The sequence below is a fragment of the Carcharhinus amblyrhynchos genome, chromosome 25, assembly GCF_965287045.1.
Source record: "Carcharhinus amblyrhynchos chromosome 25, sCarAmb.v2.hapA, whole genome shotgun sequence".
NCBI classification, from domain to species: domain Eukaryota; kingdom Metazoa; phylum Chordata; class Chondrichthyes; order Carcharhiniformes; family Carcharhinidae; genus Carcharhinus; species Carcharhinus amblyrhynchos.
Window position 1 is genome coordinate 31,088,115 of NC_137348.1, and position 22,214 is coordinate 31,110,328.

General features: G+C 45.4%; 1 protein-coding gene across 1 annotated transcript in view; it reads left to right on the forward strand.

Annotated features, from left to right (window-relative positions):
* Positions 1–22,214, forward strand: part of pappaa (pregnancy-associated plasma protein A, pappalysin 1a) — a 329,950-nt gene that overhangs the window by 215,250 nt on the left and 92,486 nt on the right. Inside the window, exons 15-16 of the mRNA XM_080212189.1 lie at positions 9,584–9,767; positions 13,926–14,136. Of these exons, the coding sequence (XP_080068315.1) occupies positions 9,584–9,767; positions 13,926–14,136 (395 nt within the window). The remainder of the gene's footprint in view (positions 1–9,583; positions 9,768–13,925; positions 14,137–22,214) is intronic.

Consider the following 22,214-nt stretch of genomic DNA (forward strand, 5'->3'; position numbering starts at 1 on the left):
TGCGTCTCACGCTATGTGACAGCAAAGGTTTGACTTCAGTCTGAGGTGGAACTGTTCGGAGGGCAACTGTTCACCAGCCCCTTTTGGAAGCGAGCATCTCATCATGAAGAGAAGCCGACTTCTTTATATTTTGTCCCTTTTTCTGCCTGTTGCTGTTTTTTTCTCTTTGCCTTCTGCGAACAATGAAGACTGATGACCGTGGCAGGGGAATTGGCTGGAAGGAGGCTGACAGTGAGAACAAGCTGGATTAACAGCAGCAAAGACTGCCTCCCACCCGGATTCCTCAATGGGTCAAGTCAGTATGTGAACAGCTCAGCTTCACTGACTGGGGAGCTCCACTGTGTGAACTGACGTCGGCCAAGTCGGCAGGAGAAGCACTATGAGTTCTCCAGCTCCAGGGAATGGGGTGGGAAAGCGAGGAAGAAATCAGTTTGAGTTGACTGTCTCTCAACACCACCACCTAAAGGGGCAAGTCCACAATTGGATAATCCCAGCGAGAAGCAGAATTTGGAACAGTTCGCAAGCCGGGGACTTTGTGTCCATTAGTTACATTAGCTTCAATGAGAAAATGACTTACACAATGCTCTTGCTGCAGGGCCCATCCCCAACTGGAAGAACTACATCATAGAAAAACTTCTCAAGAACTACCCAGTGAAGAATGGCTCAATAAGTGAAATCATAGTCCCACCTTTCAGAAAAAGACCCATTTCTAAAGCTACAACAGATGTAAAAATCATAGATTCCCTGCAGTACAGAAAGAAGCCACTTAGCCTTTCAAGCCTGCACCGATAACAATCCCACCTAAGCATTATCCCCTTAGAAACCTACAGGGCAGAAGGCGGCCATTTTGCTCATCAAGTCTGCACCGCCAACAATCCCACCCAGGCCTTATTCTTGCAACCCCATGTATTTGCCCCACTAGTCCCCCCGACAATAAAGGGGCAATTTAGCATGGCCAATCAACCTAACCCACACATCCTTGGAGGGTGGGAGGAAACCGCAGCACCCAGAGGAAACCCACGCAGACAACGGAAGAATGTGCAGACTCCACACAGACAGTCACCGGGACCGGAATTGAACCCGGATCCCTGGCGCTGTGAGGCAGCAATGCTAACCACCATGCCACAGCTTTTCTGTACTACAAACAAACCAATTGTGTGCAAATCTCAAACGCTGAGATGGTGGGTGGAGTGGGGACGGGGAGAGGCTGCAAACAAAAGGGGAGGAAAGGGTTAAGGAAAGCTCTACCAGCTGACAAGGACAGTGGAGGGACATAGAGAGGGGCAAAACTGAGCCTTTAAAAGCGACATAAAAATGCTACAGTCCAGTCCCTTCAAGATCGATTGTTTTATTAGTTTAGTTCAGTGTTCAGAGCACAGGACAACGACACAGAGGGAGTGCATTCTTAATTCAATATAAGCAAGCTTAGGTCAGAACACATATTTATAAAAATCAGTTCACATTGATCATTTCACGAATAACTTGACTGAGTGCACCTAAATTCATTTCAGTTAACACCCTGCAGTTGCCAGGGATAGGAGTAGATTTATTATTCTTGTAATGCATTAGGTTTAAATTCCAATTCCAAGGTAAAAGGATAATGTTTGAAGAAATACAAGAGGAAGGCATTTTTGTGTACATTTTTATGAATGAAACTTCTGAGGAACGGATACAGTTCATTAACGTGTGAGCTCACTTGGTGCATGCGATGTTTCCTGACAGCTGTACTAATTGGTGTCAGCCATTATCGAATCACGGAATCCTAAAGGGCAGGAGGAGGCCATTTGGCCCATCAAGTCTGCACCAACCACAATCCCACAACCCCATGTACTTACCCTAGCTAGTCTCCAAGGCACTAAGGGGCAATTTAGCATGGCCAATCCACTGAACCCGCAATATCTTTCGGACTGTGGGGGGAAACCCACACAGACACGGGGAGAACGTGCAGATTCCGCGCAGACGGTGACTGAAGCCGGGAATCGAACCTGCGTCCCTGGCGCTGTGAGGCAGCACTGCTAACCACTGTGTCACCATGGGAAGGATCATTGTTGTCGGTGCAGCTCGATGTTTGATTGCGTCATTCTACAGAGCGGGTAGATGCAAACTGGCATCAGGCTTTCCTCATGTGACAGGTTAATGGTCTCATTCACATCCTGGAGGCAGAGGAAAGGTTGTGGGGGGTGGTGATGCTGCTGCAGTTGCTGGAGAGCAAAACATGCAGTACTGCTTTCACCAGCTGAGTGGTGACTGCGGCATAAGAACAGATAGCAGCGTGCTTACTCTGCTCTCGCTCAGTCAGGAAACAGTTTGCGATCTCCACAGACCTCCAAGAGGATTAAAACAGTTTTTGGCAGCTTTATGGATAGGCAAGCGTAGCATGTTGACATCAAGCAGCTGACTTTATATGGCTAGGTTTACCAGCAGAATTTGGACACCTTCCTGGTGTTAAAGTTCACGCCTGCAGTTTTCACTGCGCTGTCTTAAAAGTTGAAGTTTCAAAGCTGCGACATGCAGAAACCGGTGAGCTCATAGAACTCTGCCACGCATGAACACCTGGGCTGATATTCCCCTCTCTGGCTGGAGGATGGTGATGCCAGTTCTCATGCCACTCTAGCCAAGATAAATGCTCTTCACACAAACTGGACATTAAATTTGGGACATTCTTAGGCTCTGTGGCTCAGTCACTTATCAATGCCCCAATATGGCATTCGGTAAGTTCTATGCAGAAGGAGGGAACGAGGGTAAATAAACTCAAACCAGGCAGCAAGGTATCCCACCTCCCCCCTCCGCCCTTCATTTATAATACCATTTACGCATACATTTGACAAATGTTTGGTAGTAAAAACTCTCTATCATTATATCCCACTAAATGTTGAAGGGCTACACTATTTGAAGCCATGTTCTCTTTAAAATTCTCCTCGACGTGTAGGTTAGATGGATTGGCCATAGTAAATACGCAGGGTTACAGGGGATAGAACTTGGAGAGTTGGTACAGGCTCAATGGGACAAGTGGCCTTCTTCTGGACTGTAGGGATTCTATGGATGGAACCCTACCACCTCGCCTGCCACGGAATCGATGTGGGCGAGGGTCCGACAACGGAAATCTCCTTCAACCTCGGTGGGGGTGGGGGAGGGGGAGTTTTCAGTCAAGCCCAGGCAAAATCATAAAATCCCACCCTTTGATTCAATCTATGATTCCACATACTGAGATTGTATTACTTCAGTTTAGACAGTTCACCCACCCCCATTGAAGGTTTAAAGTTTATTAGTGTCACAATTAGGCTTGCATTAACAACACTGCAAAGAAGTTATTGTGAGAATCCCTTATTCGCCACACTCAGTTTCCTGTCTGCTGGGTAAGGTTAAAATGATCCCCTCAGTGCAAGATTACAATCCACGTTTTACACTAGTGCTCGTCATTTGGTTTCTGAGGGGTTTGACATCTTAAAGCATGTTTCTGCCGTTGAGGGTTGACACCATGTCACATCCTTGAAGTGCGAGAGCCTTAATGACCTGCCACCTTGAGGAAAGGGTGTCAGTGATTTGTGACACCTCCGTAGGACAGTTTCACTGCTTCTGAAGCTGTTGTTAATTGGCCGCAAGCACCAGAGGCAGTGGATGTTTGAGGGGCTGGAATATCCACAAACAATCAAATGAATGATACAAAGGAATATCATTGTTTGGAATTTTTTTTTGTGATCTACTCCAAGTTGAAAGTGGTAAGTTATTTAGTGAGAGCCAAGAAACTAAAATTCTGCTGATCAGGGAGAAAATACGTGAAGCAAAATGCCAGCTGGTTGAAAAAAAAAATCGGTTAACGTTTTGCAGAGCTTTGGTCAAACAGCAGGGAAGTGGATAGTCCTTTAAAACAGCCAGCACAAGCATAATGGGCCAAATGGCCTTCCCGTGTACAGTATGATTTAATGACTTTGACAGATCCATTCATCAGATGGGCCATAGACGTAAACTCTCATGTTACTAATCATCTAGCTGACTTGTTTGTTAAAGCGCATCAAACAGCCTAGGTAAATTAGGTAGCCATGACACAATTCTTAAACACGAAAGAGTTGTAAATGAACCAATTACTAAGGGGTGGGGGAGGCAATGGCCTCGTAGTATTATTGCTAGAATCATAGAATTCTATGGTGCAGAAGGAGGCCATTTGGCCCATCGAGCCAGCGCCAACCACAATCGCATCCAGGCCCTATCCTCGTAACCCCATACATTTACCCCCCAATCCCTCTAACCTATGTATCCTGGGACACCAAGGGGTAATTTAACATGGCCAATGCACCAAACCCACACATTTTTGGACTGTGGGAGGAAATTGGAGGAAACCCACACAGACACAGGGAGAATGTGCAAATTCCACACATACAGTGACCCAAGCTGGGAATCAAACCTGGTGTTTTGATGCAGCATTGCTCCAGAAGCTCAGCTACCGTTCAGGGGACACGGGTCCAATCCCACCGTGGCGGATCGTGGAATTTGGATTCAGTAAGAAATATCTGGAATTGGGAGTGGTGGAGTGGCGCAGTGGCACAGTGGTTAGCACTGCTGCCTCACAGCACCAGAAACCCGGGTTCAATTCTGGTCTTGGGTAAACGTCTATGTGGAGTTTGCACATTCTCACCGTGTCTGTGTGGTTTTCCTCCGAATGCTCCAGTTTCCTCCCACAGTCCAAAGATGTGTGGGTTAGGTTGATTAGCCATGCTAAATTGACCTTAGTGTCAGAGAGATTAGCAGGGTAAATATGTGGAGTTGGAGTCTGGATGAGATTGTTGTCGGTGAAGGCTTGATGGGCCGAATGACCTCTTTCTGCACTGTAGAGATTCTATGATTCATAGAATCACTAGAGTACAGAAGGAGGCCATTCAGCCCATCGAGTCTGCCCCCATGCAATCCTACTCAGGCCCTTTTCCCCACATATTTACCCTGCAAATCCCTTGACACTAGGGTCAATTTAGCATGGCCAATCAACCTATGTTAAAAACATACCTAAACTTTCAACTACAGCAACAATTGAACTCAGCTTAAGACATTTTTTTCTGGTCTGTCTTTCACTGCGTTGGATGCATGTGGCGTTGATGCCAACATCACATCAATGTTCAGCTGAACGTTAGTTCATTCAGCCATCACACCAAAGGCCATTCTACCCTCGGTTGAGGTGCTCAGACTGAAACTTCCCAGCAATAACAAACGGGAGCTCATTGTGTGCATAGTTGCTCGCTTCTATGCCCTGGGACACTGTGTTCTGTTGTGGCATTGTTACCCTACAGAGATTAGTAATCTCAACACAGACCCAGGTTTCAAGTCTGACATATGGCTGGCACACGCATATACCCCTGTGAGATATCAGGCATTGCACTCACCAACTAAGTCATCAGAATCGTCCAGTCGCCTAGACTATCTTCCAATGGCAACAAGCAATACCTCTACACACTTCAACAGTCCAGAGAATCTTCATGCTAAGACACTCAGTGACAACAAGTGAACATGTCAGATCCATAAAACAAAGTGACATTGAGTTGATTTATTATTGTCACATGTATTAGGATATAGTGAAAAGTATTGTTTCTTGCACACTATACAAACAAAACATACCTTTCATGGAGTACATAGGGGAGAAGGAAAGGATAGGGTGCAGAATATAGCGTTAGTCACAGAGGGTAAAGAGAAAGATCAACTTAATATAAGGCAGGTCCATTCAAAAGCCTGATGTCAGCAGGGAAGAAGCTGTTCTTCGGTTGGTATGCGACCTCAGACTTTCGTACCTTTTTCTCGCGACGGAAGAAGGTGGAATAGGGAATGTCCAGGGTGCGTGGGATCCTTGATTATGCTGGCTGCTTTGCTGAGTAGAGGGAAGTATAGATAAATGGATAGGGGGCTGGTTTATCTAATTGCAATCATTGAATTGATTAACTGCACTTTAAGCAACTTTGACAATGTGATATTTTAAAGCATCACACAGCTATATCACTGATTGGAGGTGATGAAGAATTCACTCTTTGAACTGAAGTGCTAAAGGAGAAGTATATTGCACGGGATTACCAAGCAATGCTTAACAGCACAAGAACATGCCAGTGCTCTATTGATAAATTAGGTTGTATCTCGCAGTCATGCCGCCCCTGCTGTGTTTCTTGCTTAAAAGGTGTTGGTCAGAGGCAGTCTGGGAAGAAGGATTTCATGTCAGGTTCCCCTGTGGCAAAACCACAAAGTTTTGTCCCACCAACAACACAATCACAGAATCATAGAGGATTACAGCACGGAAACAGGCCCTTTGGCCCAACTTGTCCATGCCTCCCTTTCTCTTAAACCCCTAAGCTAATCCCAGTTGCCCGTATTTGGCCCATATTCCTCTATGCCTATCTTATCCATGTAATTATCTAAATGCTTTTTAAAAGACAAAATTGTACCTGCCTCCACTACTACCTCTGGCAGCTCATCCCAGGCACTCACCACCTTCTGAGTGAAAGAATTGCCCCTCTGGACCCTTTTGTGTCTTTCCCCTCTCACCTTAACCTATGCCCTCTAGTTTTAGACTCCCCTACCTTTGGGAAAAGACATTGACTATCTAGCTGATCTGTGCCCCTTATTATCTTATAGACTTCTATAAGATCACCCCTCAGCCTCCTATGCTCCAGAGAAAAAAGTCCCAGTCTATCCAGCTTCTCCTTATAGCTCAAACCATCAAGTCCCAGTGGCATCCTAGTAAATCTTTTCAAGTAGGAGAACATCTTACCAAAAGACGACCGTTGCCCATTAACAGTATCGCTGGAGTACAGGTGTACCACAGTTGGGCAGCTTTAACCTAAAATATCTGTCGCCTTCCTGAGCAATCGGTTTGAAAATCTAAATGGAAACAAGAGGAGAGCACAATGGCTGGCACACACAATCTGCTGATTTCTTAGGCTGTTCCGAATGATCAGTAATCTGGGCTCTACGTCAATTCTCCATGGGAGTGTAATGTCCGGGACGCATCGAAGTGCGGCTCTTCAGTGGCTGAAGTCCCCAATGCTTACAGATGGATTGGCACACCACATTGGCTCTTGTGTGCTTTTAAGTGTCTCTCACCTGCACAGAACCGTCCTCCACCTTGGGGGATACCTCAGCTGGATCACAGTTTCCAATGAATTCCTGCACCTGAACTTGGCCATGCTAGGTTTTTCCTGATGTTGGCACCCCAAGCCCATATAACAGCTGGGAGACTGTACAAGTTTTCCAGAATAGAAATGTGATGTAAGTTTTATTAGACGATCACAGAGTAATGTAGGAGGTTCCCCGCCCAACGATCTCAGTTCATTCAAAGAGGATGATCCAAAGGTCACAGTCATAGAATTCTTATAATCCAGAAGAGGCCATTCAGCCCATCAGGTCTGCACTGAGTTTCTGACAGGGAATTTTGCCCAGACCTCCAAACTATCCCCATAATCCCAACACATTTACCTGACTAATCCATCTAACCTACACATCTTGGGACACTGAGAAGCAATTCAGCATGGCCAATCCACCTAACCTGCAAATCTTTGAACTATTGGAGCAAACCACAGCACCTGGGGGAAACCCACGCATAATGAGGGAAAAGGTGCAAACTCTGCACAGTCACCCAAGGTCAGAGTTGAACCTGAATCCCTGGTGCCGTGAGGCAGCAGTGCTAATCACTGTGCCGCTGTGCTCGCCATATTTGCAGAATCATTTGAAAATGGACAAGAGGGATATCTCAGTGCGAACAAAATGTCTGTTCAGGATGCAGTGACACGGGGAGAACATGCAAACTCCGCACAGTCAGTCACCCAAGACTGGAACTAAATCCTCTTGAGCTGTGAGGCAGCAGTGCGAACCACTGTGCCACCATGATCTTATTGAATGGCAGAACAAGCTCAAGGGGTGAGATGGCCTACTTCTGCTCCTTATGTTCTTATGTCTTCTCTTCAACATAGAATCCAATCGGCTGCTAATTGATTTCAAGATTTTTAAAATTTCACAGATTAAAATGGGAGTTAATTCTAGGTTTGTGAAGAAAATTATTCTGACGCAAATCCAGCCCTTACCGTTTTAAACCACTCCATTCCTTCTAACGTGAAGGACACATTTGGGTGTCCTTTTTTACATGTCCTTCTGCCCCTCTTTCAGATACTCTCTCCGATGCCTTCTTTCAAGGAAGAAAAGGTCCCTAGTTTCTCCTTGTTCCTGGGATCAAAGTACCATAGCTTTACAATTTAAATGGAGCCAGATCTCTTTTAAGATATCATTAAATAAAATTCTAGCGTTTAAAATGACTGAGACAGACGCGTAATTATCAGATCATTAATACATACCGAGTACTCAACAGTTCTTATCATTTGTCTAGCCCCGTTTAACATTAGACAGAGAACACTTGCCTTTCACCAAAGCGAACACAAAAGTTAGAAACTAAGCAAAGCATTTGCAGCAATTATCTAATACTTAATCAATTCTAAGAATCCAAAGGAAGGCATGTGCAATTTACTTGTTTATCAATCCAGTCTCGAATGCTGCCCTCCAACCCATTTTTTAAAATCATCCTATTTCCCAATTACTGTGCTTAACTCACTCAAAAAGTGAAACGCAAATGTAGTTATTAAATAAAAATATATCAGAACAGGGAAACAGACAGCTGACAATACACTACAGGGCAGGAAACCAGATAAGCAGAGAGGATAATTCCACAAAAAGCAAAGGTGAAATTCGGCTGGTTTCAATATCTCAGCTGAAAATTGAGAGGACTTTTGCTTCACAGTTGAGTGCCAATGTAAAGATGCTCGCTCACCAGGTTAGGGAAAAGGCAACTCATCTATTGACAGGTTAAAACTATACAGAGGCTTGCAGCTTCGTGGCTGCAATCAGCTCCCGAAAGGACTCTGAGTACAGAAGCCCGCTCTTACCAAAATGACCCTCCATCCTGCTGTCCAACTGGTTCCCCAGGTCATATGACCTTTACTCCACAGATTGATCCTTTAAGGGACAATCGCCATGACCAACTCCTGTTATTTTGATTTGATTTATGGTCACATGTATTGGGTTACAGTGAGAAGCATATTTTCTTGCACACTATACAGACAAAACAAATCATTCAGAGAGTACAAAGGGGAGAAGGAAAGGAGAGGGTGCAGAATGTAATGTCACGGTCATAGCCAGGGTGTAGAGAAAGATCAACTTAATATCTGGTAGTCCATTCAAAAGCAACAGGGAAGAAGCTGTTCTTGACTTGGTTAGTACGTGTTCTCAGACATTTACATCCTTTCCCAATGGAAGAAGGTGGAAGAGAGAACGTCCGGGGTGCATGAGGTCCTTGATTATGCTGGTTGCTTGTCTGAGGCAGCAGGAAGTGCAGACAGAGTCAATAGATGGGGACTGTTATTGAGGATAACTCAAATTTTTTCCCAAAACTCTTTGCCTGTCCACCTCTCCCTCCTTTTTATAAAGCTGCCTATCTGACCAAGCATTTGTTCAACTAACTTAACATCTCCTTCATTGGCTCAGTGTTGTCTGATAACTGTCCTGTAAAGCACCTTGGGAAACGTTACTACTCATGAATTAAAGGTGGTGTGAATTCTGTTTCCAGCCTGAATCCACGGCGACAATCACTTGCACAGATGGGAAATGGAGCCAACAAGTGCTTTGCGAGCCTGTGGACTGCGGGATCCCTGATCAATATCACATCTACCCTGCCACCTTCTCCTGCCCTGAAGGGACCACCTTTGGCAAGCAGTGCACCTTCCAGTGCAGACCCCCTGCTCAATTACGAGGTAAGAAAAGGTGGACCTTGAGAACTACTGGGTACGTCCATTTGTTCCCCCATTTAAAAAAAAGTCACAACTGTCACTGAGCTCTCATCTCTTTATTCTGAACTATCAGCTGCACCTCAAAAGAGTCGCGCCGAAGTCGACAGTCACCTGAGGCAGTGGCCCAATTCTTAATGGCCGTCACTGCAGTTCTTAGTGATAAAGGTGCCAGAGGTAAACATGAACCTGCAAGCAACAGTGCAGGTTCTGATTGATGCACTGGACAGGATCTGCGCTTATTTAACACAAGCGAGTGACAAGGTCTTACCTCCCCACTAAAATAAAAAAAACTACCATCTGGTGATTCGATTACTCTATAAAACTGCACTGCAAACTAGTGAGCTTTGGATCCAGACAACTGGTTCCTCCAGCTGTCATATTCCAGGGTTGGGGAGGGAGGAGAATGGGACAGTTGGATAGATAAATTCTTTTGGTTCACAGAAGCATTATTCATTAACATGGATACAAATGTTACAGCCCATTGTCGCTGCCTTCTCCTCCGCTCACACCTTCGACAGCCAATGGCATGCAATCAAAGCCCAAAAAAACCTCTCTCTGCTGTTTGAAAGTTTTATACTGGTAGTTAAACTTTATTATTTTTAATCTTGTTGCTCCCATCAGGATTAAACTGAGGACAGAGAGAAAACACGGAATATGCCAGATTTTGAATTAAGACAAGACTATTTCCTTTTATTAGGCGCTGACAAGATCGCGTATCTGTGGTGGTCACACACAGATGTGGAAGTACTAAAACTAAGCAGCTGAGAGGCAGGCAGACACACATCTTGATCATCTAGCCGGCTCTCTCACCCTTACCACACTTGCGGACGTCCTAAATTATGGCTTGTTGCCCGGCAATAAACCTCCAAATTAAAATAAGACAAGTTTGGCATGAGAGCTCAATGCAAGGCTAATTTGCCAATTAAACAACAGCCAAAATGCTCCCAAATTATTAATTGCGTTGTTGTTTTATGGTTCTGTTGGCACATCCCAAATGCAAGCAGGGTTGTAAGAGTTCAAAATGATCATCAAATGGAGACATGTTGCGTCACACAAGAGGTGGAATCTTGTGCTGTCACTGATGGCGAACTTGGAGGTGCGAAGGGCAGAATGGTGGTGTATGTGCCTCTGCCAATATTAGTAATAAGAGTTTGTTATTAGTAATAAGGGCAGCACTGTGGCTGAGCGGTTAGCACTGCCGCCTCACGGCGCCAGGGACCCAGGTTCGATTCCCGGCTTGGGTCACTGTCCGTATGGAGTCTGCACATTCTCCCTGTGTCTGCATGGGCTCTTCCGGGTGCTCCGGTTTCTTCCCAACATCTGAAAGATGTGCTGGTTAAGTGCATTGGCCATACTAAGTTCTCCCTCAGAGCACCCAAACAGGCGCCGGAGTTTGGCTGGGATTTGACTTGGGGATATTTACAGTAACTTCATTGCGCTGTTAATGTCAGCCTGCTTTTGACACTAATAGATAAACTTTAAAATATTATGTTCTGGCTGGGAAGAGGCATGGTCCTCCCTATAAGGTCAATTAATGACCGCGAGTGGGCCTCAGCCTGCTCCTACTGGTATTAACCCAGTTGTGGGTGGGTCAGTTCACATGCAGTGTGAAGAACAGATGCAACTGTGCGGGCAGCTTGTTACCACTGGCGCAGTGCAGCTTCCCATTACTTGATATATGATATAAAATGAGATTAGTCACAAGTAAGGCTTACATTAACACTGCAATGAAGTTACTGTGAAAATCCCCTCGTTGCCACTCTCCGGCGCCTGTTCGGATTAATGCACCTAACCAGCACATCTTTCAGACTGTGGAAGGAAACTGGAACACCCAGAGGAAACCCACACAGACACGGGGAGAATGTGTAAACACCACACAGACAGTCACCCAAGCCTGTAATCAACCCGGGTCCCTGGCGCTGTGTGGCAGCAGTGCTAACCACTGTGCCACCATGCTATCCTGATGCCACCCCACCTACTTACCTGTGGGCTGGGTCATTCCACAAATCAGGGTCTCCCTTGGGTGCTTTTGCTGCTGCAGCTGCCACCTCCGAGGGTGGCGCAGTTGAACACGAAAGGTGGAAAACTACAATTGACTGCTAGCCCACAATAGCCACGATTCCTGCCCCTGGGAGTCTTGATGCAAGGGGAAGGCCTGGTACTGGCCTCAGCCCTGCCTGATTGACATGTAGTTAGGTGGGCCTCCCCGATATGAGACAGTGTGGGTCACTTGCCAACTCTCCAGCCGACCTCCAGTTGCACCAGAAGATTCCATCCACGGAGTGCAGATTCCAAACGTAAAGTGGGAAGACCGTTCCTCAAGATGTTGAAAGCTGGCGCCCACTTGTGTGCATAGGAAGCGACAGAGTAAAATAAATCTCCCCACATATGCGTGATTTCACTGAGGCAATGGGAGATTGCTAAATAACTGGCTGATTGAAGCCAGGCAGCTGATGGAACAGCACAAGGCATGAAATGAAAGTCATCAGAATGTGGCACCAAAACGTAGCAACATAGAAAATAGAAGCAGGAGGAGACCATTTGGCCCTTCGAGCCTGCTCCGCCATTCATTACGATCATGGCTGATCATCAAATTCAACATCCTGATTCCACCTTCGCCAAAGAATGGTACAGAACAATAACTAGCTTAGTATCACATGCATGACATCCCACTTAATAAACGTAAAGTCTATCAACAGAATTTCAGAAATCAAGGTTAGTTCTTCAGCAGATTTGATCGCTGATTGGTAAATAAATTTGAGCAAGAGTTCCTTCGTCGCCACGCTCCGGCACCTGTTCGGGTACATCGAGGAAGAATTTAGCATGGCCAATGCACCTAACCAGCATGTCTTTCGGACTGTGGGAGGAAACCGGAGCACCCGGAAGAAACCCACGCAGACATGATGAGAACTTGCAGACTCTGCACAGACAGTGACCCAATCTCAGAATCGAACCCAGGTCCCTGGCGCGATGAGGCAGCAGCGCTAAGCATTGTGCCACTGTGCTGCCCGTAGAGTAAAGCATTCAATCCCTTGAGCCTGCTAGCCATTCATTTAGATCACAGCTGATCTGAGCTTTAGCTCCATTAGCCTCCATATCCCTTGATGCCTTGACCTAACCTATCAATTTTTGCCAAGAGAGCTTCACCCATTACGTTTTGTGAGAGAGAATTGCAGATTTCTACTCCCTTCACCCCACAGCTTTGTGTGAAAAGGTTAGGGGTGCCCCATTCAATGAGGAAAGTGAGCTGTACAAATCGCCCTCAGGCCCTGTGGAGTTAGCTGATCGCAGACATTGCAGCGTTGGGACTGCATCCTCGGTCTAGGCAAAGTTCCAGTTCCTGGTTGCCAACCATGTCTCCTGCTGGAGAATGTGTGTACGCAGAGTTCAGTTGAGGACAAGATCAGGTTCAGCTGCAGTGCCTCCTTTGCCAGCACTCAGCAGGGTCTAGCTGTGCCTTGTGGACATAACAGGGGAGCAAGGGGGGGCCCCAATGAGGGAGAGGAAAGAGCAATGACGTGTGGACAGTCAAACATCTTCCCATCAGTGACATGAAGATTTCTTGCCTCAACTGGGAGTTGGAGCATTAATCTTGTTCCTTTGAATTGAACAAGCAGGTTTAGTCTGCAGAGATATGAAAAAACAAAATCCCCTTCCTCCCAGTAGCAGTACATTCAGTGAAAGCTTTCTTTCCCCCACCCCCTGCCTTATTATTTTTTTCAACAAACGTTCAAATGCATCAAGCCAACAAATTATTTATTGGAACCTGTCAGCCTAAAACAACAATAATAGTTTTTTTTCTAATTGCGAGTAACTTAAAGCAAGTTTTGGAGTGGCTTTGCCAACGAAAACAAACAACCCAAGGTTCAAGGGTAGAAAATGGGATGGAGTTTGTGTGAGTGAATGTCTTTCGATATATTTTGTGCTGTGAAACAGTGTTTTAGTTGTGGTTTGTAATGTCGTGTACAGGATATGCGTTACTGGGGAACTGTGAACAATTTGCTTTCCAAATATATGTGCCAGCAATTCCAACAAGGTTGCTTTAGTTTCTAGTCAATGAGGTTTAATATTGTGCCAAAAATGAGTCTTCCATTTGAACTAATGCAATGCACTGTTCTGCAGGGACCAATAACACTCTAACCTGCCTCGATGATGGACTATGGTCTTTCCCCGAATCCCTTTGTGAACTGATGTGCCTGGCTCCTCCTCCTGTTGCCAATGCCAGACTTCAAAGCTCACGGTGTCAACACGACGGGCACAAGGTTGGCTCATCATGCAAGTACAAATGCAAACCAGGATACCACGTGCCCAGCAACTCGAGAGAGATAAGGAAGTAAGTGTCTCACGCACGGACGGATTGGTGTTGGTTCTACGTTTGAGGGGTGGGATTCTTCATCCCAAAACTATAAAATCCCTCCTGAGGTCAACAGACCTTTCCATGGTCCGCCCCTCGCCCGCTGCGATTCCCACGGTGGGTGAGACGGTAAAATTCCAGCTTAAAATTTCAACTGACCAACACTTTAAAAAAAACCACCGTGAGATATAAAATTTGTTTGGGGGCAGTTGCACAAAATGGACAGCAGCAAATTGGCGGTCTATTTTGGCATTCTGGGCAGATTTTCATTTGGGACGGAATGGGTCAAAAAAAAAAGAAAAATTAGGTTAAGTGTCAACGTGAGTTGGTGACTCACAATTGCCAGCTCTGTGTGATAGCCCAAGATAAATTTTATATCACCCCCTTCCTCCCCCGCCTCACTGTGGGACCTGTTTTGTGACTATCATTTTCTTTACGCCTGCGAAGTGGATCTCCGTGATACTGTTTACATCAGAATGCAAGCTGAAAAATTGGTTAAAGGTGTTGGACTTCTGAACTAACAAATAATTAGGGTTTTCCTTTAATGTTGCACCACAAGAATGCAGAAAAACATTTGCTTGCATGCTAAATGTAATGCCCAGTGCTGTAATGTTGAAAACATGTACAAGGAAATGGCATTGTTTTTGGCAGTTAGATGCCAGACACCAATGACGTTACCTTATTTGGCATGTGCTATCTGTAATAACCTCTTTGATGCTAAGTCGCGTTTTAATTAATATCAGCCACTGGTCTGGGAAATACGGCGAGCTTGTTAAGTATGTCGAGCTTTCAAGGGCAGCAACCGACAACATGTTTCACAATTGGTAACTAAGGGCAGGCTCTCTTTTCTGTTAACGTTGAAGGAACTCTCTCTTCTACCAAACAGCAACGTGAATTTTGCACACCAATACTGTACAATGGGGAGAAATGTATCCTGAGAGGCCGGACTGACTGCTGTCGCAGTTTGGAGTTGATTATCGTCTAGTCACAGCGAACATTTCCAAAACCTCATGCATATTTAATTAAACGCATGGGAAGGAATGAATCTGATAGATTGCCTGAAATAGAAAACAAGGTGTTTCCTCGTCCCCTGTTGGTTTGAAAGACTCTTCCTCCACCCCCTTAGTCTGTGGCTGTGACGTTTGATGTTTTGTAACGAGAATTCTAACTGCCTCTCGCTCTCTTTGCCAAGTTTCCTTGACGCTCGCTCTGTGTAGGACAATGAATTGATCAGGAAGGTCAGACTCAAACCCTATATTAATTTCTCCTTCAGCCGAGGGGTTGCAATTGTGGCCCTAACCTGCCCATTCCTTTTTCTCTGGACTTCGTCACAGAATTCCTACAGTGTAGAAGGAGGCCAATCAGCCCATCAAATCTGTATTGACGACAATCCCACCTAGATCCTATCACCTCACATTTACCCTGCTAGTTCCCCTGACACTTAGCGTCAATTTAGCATGGCCAATTGATGTAATCTTACCACATGGTACTTGGGCTCATTCCCAGAGGGAAGCCACAATCTCTACAAAAGTTGCAAACGTACCTGGAACCACAGGGATCACGGAATTGTCCCTCAGATCTGCAGTGCATGGAAATCCAATTACTCGTTGGCCAATGCTTTTCCAACACTAAATATGACTGGGCTTTCTTAAACCAAGTGTCTGCATTGAAGGAATTTTTCCCTTATTACTTCCCTGTGGCATGTGTTTCTCTAGCTAAGGAGGCAGATAGACAACTGACAACTTATGCTGAATGGCATTGAAACTGCAATACAGAAATCCTTCTTGAAACAGTGCACAGAAACGAACCAACCTTTAAAATCTCTGCCACCTCAGTTGGAATACTTATTGCCAAACGATAGAGTAGGTTCATATGTCATAGAATCCCGACAGTGCAGAAGGTGGTCTTTCGGCCCATCGAGTCTGTACAGACTACAATCCCACCCAACCCTTATTCCTACTAACCCACACATTTATCCCGCTAATCCCCCTGACATTAGGGCCAATTTAGCATGACCCATCAACCTAACCCGCTCATCTTTGGACTGTGGGAGGAAACTGGAGCACCCAGAGGAAACACAGGCAGACACGGGGAGAACGTGCAAACTCCACACAGAGAGTGACCCGAGGCCGAAATTGAACCCGGGTTTCCTGGGGCCGTGAGGCAGCAGTGCTAACCACTGTGCCACCGTTTGCAAAGAGCAAAATAAAAAGAGTAAGGATGAGGGAGAAATATTTCCTCTTCTGTGCTTATGTAGGCAGCTCTGCAGAAAATCAATGCTGGATTAAGGAAAAAACTATTTTTTTTCTTTGAGCCTGGTCGAATTGCACTGTGGAAGAACGAAACTTTCACAGTCCAGAGATTTGCACTTTAAGTGGATTGGCCATGGTAACTTGCTCCTTTAGTGTCCCAAGATGTGTAGATTCGTGGGGAGGGGCGGGGGGGGGGGCGGTTGGCAGGGTAAATCTGTGGTGATGCAAAGGTAAGGTGGGCAAAGGGCCTGTATAAGATGCTCTGTCAGAGAGTCGGTGCACACTCGATGGGTCGAATGGCCTATTCTGTATTGTAAGGAGTCTATGATTTATCTCTCCACTTCTGCTACAATTGAAAGCGGAAATGTTTTTACAATTGTAACTTTCGTTATCCTATTCGCAAGAATGTGAACATAAGGCTTCACAGTGTTTATATTTTCACGGTTCTGTGATTCTGACACGGTTTTAAGGGAGCCAGTTATTCCAGTGGAATTATAAAGAAGCCGATGAGTAGTTATTGATCTCCCATGGGCTACCCTTAATTAACTCACACTTACGTTTCTGCAGTTCAAAGATTTTTTTCTATAGGAATAAGGAAATCAATTGTAGCAAGTTGACTACAAGGAACCAGCAGATGGATAGTGCTCTCCCACAAGCCAAAATATAAATGTTAAAAAGGCTACAGTGACAGATTTAACTCATGTATTTGAGCTGAAAGACTAAGTGCGGAGCTTAGTCAGAGTAGGAGCAGAGCACAGCAGAGCTTCATATGCAGTATCAGAAGGCCAGGGCATTGATTTGGTGACTAGTGCAGCAGGGTGGCACAGTGGTTAACAGCACCAGGGACCCTGGTTTGAATCCCAGTTTGGATCACTGTCTGTGTGGAGTTTAGCAATGATGTGGAAATGCCAGCATTGGACTGGGGTGGGCACAGTAAGAAGTCTCACAAAACCAGGTTAAAGTCCAACATGTTTATTTGGAATCATGAGCTTTCGGAGTGCTGTTCCTTCATCAGGTGAGTGGCAACTTGCCACTTACTTGGATTTTAACCTGGAGTTGTGAGACTTCTTACTGTGTAGAGTTTGCATGTTCTCCTCATGCCTACATGGGTTTCCTTCCACAGTTCAAAATATCTGCTTGTTAAGCGGATTGGCTGCGCTAAATTCTCCCTCCAAACAGGTGTCAGAGTGTGGCGACAAGGGGATTTTCACAGTAACTTCATTGCAGTGTTAATGTAAGCCTACTTGTGACACTAATGAATAACAAAAATAAAAGAAATAAATAGTGGGTAAGGTTGAATCAGAGACGAGAGCAATTATCTTTTCAGTGGTGGCAGGGTAAATACGCAGTAGTATGGGGACAGACAGCGACGTTCCGGATTGATGCCACAATTCAGAAAATGCCATGGGGGACCAACAGGAACAGCTGGTTAGCGAGTCCTGGTGGATAACTTCACAGAATCAGAGAATACTGCAATGCAGAAGGGACCCTTCGGCCCATCGAGTCTGTACCAATGCATGAAACACCCTGACCTCCCCACCAAATCCCATTTACCAACACTTGGCCCATAGTAACAATGGGATTAATTGGTATAGGCACAGTATTAAGGGCTTGGAGAGAGTGGGTTCCTTGAAACGTGTGGAAGAAAACATTTTAGACAGTCCAACCAAGTGTTGAATCTACCTCTAAGGAATGAAGCAGAAAGGTGGTTGAGGTGGTGATGGGGAAGCATTTTAATGATAGTGATTACAATGTTGTACAATTTAGCTTGCTTGCTATGAGCAAAGAAATAGACAATTCACAAAAGAAAAGTTTTGGATTGGGGGAGAGCAGATTTTAGTAAGATAAGACAGGATCTGATCAAGGTAGACTGGGAATAGTTACTTGCAGGGAAATCTACAGAAAAACAGTGGGGTGACGGGGAGAAGGGTACTCAAACAGAAAGTAGGATGGTACAACCCACTCAGCATGTTTCCTCTAGGGTGATCGGAAGAAATAAAAAGCCCAGAGAATCAGGATCTGATGAGAAGGAAAAGAAAGGCTTTTACCAGGCACAGGGGGAGCAAATCAGCGGAGGCATTCGTGAAGTACAGAAAGTGCAGAGTGGAGCTTAAGAAACCAATCAAGAGAACAAAGAGGGGATATGAAAAAGCTCTGGCTGGTAAAAGTAAGAAAAATCCCAAGACATAGTATAAGTATATCAATGGGAAGAGGATAACCAGGGAAAGAGTCCCTTTAGAGACCCAAGCAGCAATCTATGGGTGTAGACATTGGTAGAGCTTTGAACAAATACTTCAGCTCTGTCTTCACCCAAGAGAATGAGGATGAAGGTATGTAAAGCATAAAGTAAAAGTAAAGTTTATTCATTCGCCACAAGTAAGGCTTACGTTAACACTGCAGTGAAATTACTGTGAAATTCCCCTCATTGCCATACTCGGCACCTGTTCACATTAATGCACCAAACCAGCACGAGTTTCAGGCTTTGGAAGGAAACCGGAGCACCCAGAGGAAACCCAAGCAGACACGGGGAGAACGGGCAAACTCCATACAGACAATGACCCAAACCGGGAATCGAACCCGGGTTTCTGGCGTTGTGAGGCTGCAGTGCGAACAACTGTGCCATCGTGCCACTCCCAGCAACTATAGAACTCAGGGAGAGAGACTGTGAGGCTTTGGAGCAAATTGACATGGGAAGGACAAGGTAATGGAGGTATTGGCCAGCTTAAAAGTGGACAAATATTCAGGTCCAGATGAATTGTGTCCCCAACTGCTGTGGAAGGCAAGGGAAAAGACCACAGAGGCTCTGACCCAAATGTTGAGTTCCTTTCTGGCCACGGAGGAAGTGCAAGAAGACTAGAGAACAGCTAATGTGGTTATGCTATTTAAGAAGGGTTATAGAGTTAAGCCAAACAGTTACAGACTTGTGAGCCTCAGGTCGATGGTAGAGAAACTAGTGGTGAAGCCTCTGAAGGAGAGGATCCATCTCCACTTGGAGACATACGGTTTGATCAGGGCTAGTCAGCATGGTTTCGTCAGAGGGGGGTCATGCCTAATTTGAATTTTTTGAGGTGATCAGGCGTGTAGATGAGGTTATTTCAATTGGTGTAGTCGATATGGATTTCAGCAAAACCTTTGATAAGGTCCCACATAGGAGACTTATAAAGAAGGAAAATACACACCGGATACAGGGTATTTTGATAAAGTGGATTTAAAATTTACTTATGTAGGTGACAGAGGGTGATGACAGAAGGCTGCTTTAGTGATTGGAAGCTCGTGTCCAGTGGTATACTGGAAAAAGACTCTGACGAACCACTCTATCAAGACTGTCATGACCTTGCAAACCTCTATCAGGTCCCCCCCTCATCCCCCGACACTCCAATGAAAACAATCTAAGTTTGCTTAACCTTTCTTCATAGTCCATATCCTCCAAGAAACATCCTGGTAAATCTCTTCTGCACCTTTTCCATCAATGCCCCTCTGGTGGTGTGGCGACCAGAATTGAACACAATACTCCAAACGTGGACCTAACCAAAATCTTACACATCTGCAACATGATTTTCCAATTCCCATACTCGATGCCCCATTGTTTCTTATGCGTCAGCGCAGACTCGATGGTCCGAAGGGACTCTCCTGCACTGTATGATTCTGCGATTCTTCGTCCTTGTCTGGCAGGACGGAGTCACCAGTTATGTGGATTTTCTCCATAAATCTCCACGGTGAGACTTCCTAATCTCGGCTGCGCTGTCCCCTCAGCGAGGGAAGTACTTCCAGTTACAAACTCGCACAGGATGATTCCAGCAGCACTCCTTGGTAGCTAACGGCGGAAGAGGCAAGGCAGTGGAGGCTGACTCGTGCTCTCATAGCCAAAAGAGCGGGCAAATGATGGAGAGCGAGGTAAAATATCAAGCAGTTAACTCAGCAGGGTTTTTTGTTCAAATGAGCCAAATGTGATTTGAACTATCTTTGGTTCACAGAAATGCATTTCAAAAAAAAAAAATCAATAGTCCTCATTATCTAACAACCGCCCTTTGGGAACAGACTGACTGGGATGACCAATCAAGCGCTTGTCAGCCAGGTTCACTGACTGTCAAGATCCATGCTTATTAGATCTGACATGTGAGGAACAATGCTGGGCACTTCTGCCAGGCTTTAAGGGGCGAGTCAGGAGTCATTACGTAAATTACGCAAGAAATATCACTTTAAACTCCAAGAATCAAAACAACTTAAAGTGTACCATTAAGGAAAAGGAAATGAAGTGTTTGAACACTTCAGCCCAGACTGAAAGTGGTCCTGCGTCCTTATAAACAGCACTGTTACTTTGTAATTTCTTAATATCTAGTGGTCTCTTAATTCACTAAAGATTCTGTTCTCGGACTGTAATTTGATTCAGTTATTTATCATAACTGATAAATTATGGGGCGGCACGGTAGCACAGTGGTTAGCACTGACGCTTCACAGCTCCAGGGACCTGGGTTCGATTCCTGGCTTGAGTCACTGTTTGTTGGAGTTTGCACATTCTCCTTGTGTCTGTGTGGGTTTCCTCCGGGTGCTCCGGTTTCCTCCCACAGTCCAAAGATGCGCGGGTTAGGTTGATTTGGCCATGCTAAAATTGCCCTTTAGTGTCCTGAGTTGTATAGGTTAGAAGGATTAGTGGGTAAATATGTAGGGATATGGGGGTAGGGCCTGGGTGGGATTGTGGTCAGTGCAGACTCGATGGGCTGAATGGCCTCTTTCTGCACTGTAGGGTTTCTATGATTCTATGATCATCTGTAAAGTAACTAGATATATTTTTGTTGCCGTTTGGAAAACAGAGTTAAAGTATTGGAAATATGTTGTATGTGTCAATTTGAAACCTTATAATCACTGTGGATATTCCTTCTACTTATGGTCAAAATATCAAAGTTAGAATCGTAGAATCCCCACAGGACAGAAGGAGGTCATTCAGCCCATCGAGTCTGCACCAACAAAAATCCCATCCAAGCCCAATCGCCGTAACCCCACTACCCTGCCAATCCCCCTGACACTAATGGGCAATTTAGCATTGCCAATCAAACTAACTGCACATCTTTGGGCTGTGGGAGGAAACCGGAGCACCCGGAGGAAACCCACGCAGACACAAGGAGGACATACAAACTCTACACAGTCACCCAAGGGCGGAATTGAACCCGAATCCCTGGCGCAGTGAGGCAGGAGTACTAACTGGTGTGCAGCCCTTCTATCTACCTGCACCTTAAAAATATTCAGTGACCCCACCTCCACTGCCTTCTGAGGCAGAGAGATCTATAGTCCTACACCACTCAGAAAAAAAAAATCCTCCCCAGCTCTGTTCTAAAAGCGTGACCCCTAACAGTGCTCCCTAGTTCTGGGCTCAAGCCACAAGAGGAAACATCCTTTCCACATCCACCTTGTCAAGACCATTCAGGATCTTACGTACTTCAATCAAGCCAGCCCTCTTCTAAATTTCAGTGGAAACAAGCTCAGCTTTGTTCATAGAAATGTAGAAGATAGTAGTAGGAAGCGGCCATTTGGCCCTTGGAGCCATAGCTGATCATCCAACTCAATAGCCTGATCCTGCTTTTTCCCCATAACCTTTGCTCCCATTCACCCCACGTGCTATATTCAGCCACCTCTTGACTACATTCAGTGTTTTGGCATCAACTACTTTCTGCGGTAATGAATTCCTCGGGCTCACCACTCTCAATCCCAACCTAGTCAATCTCTCCTCATACATCTGTCCTGCCATCCCCAAGATCAGCCTGGTAAACCTTCGCTGCACTCCCTCGAGAGCAAGAACATCCTTCTTCA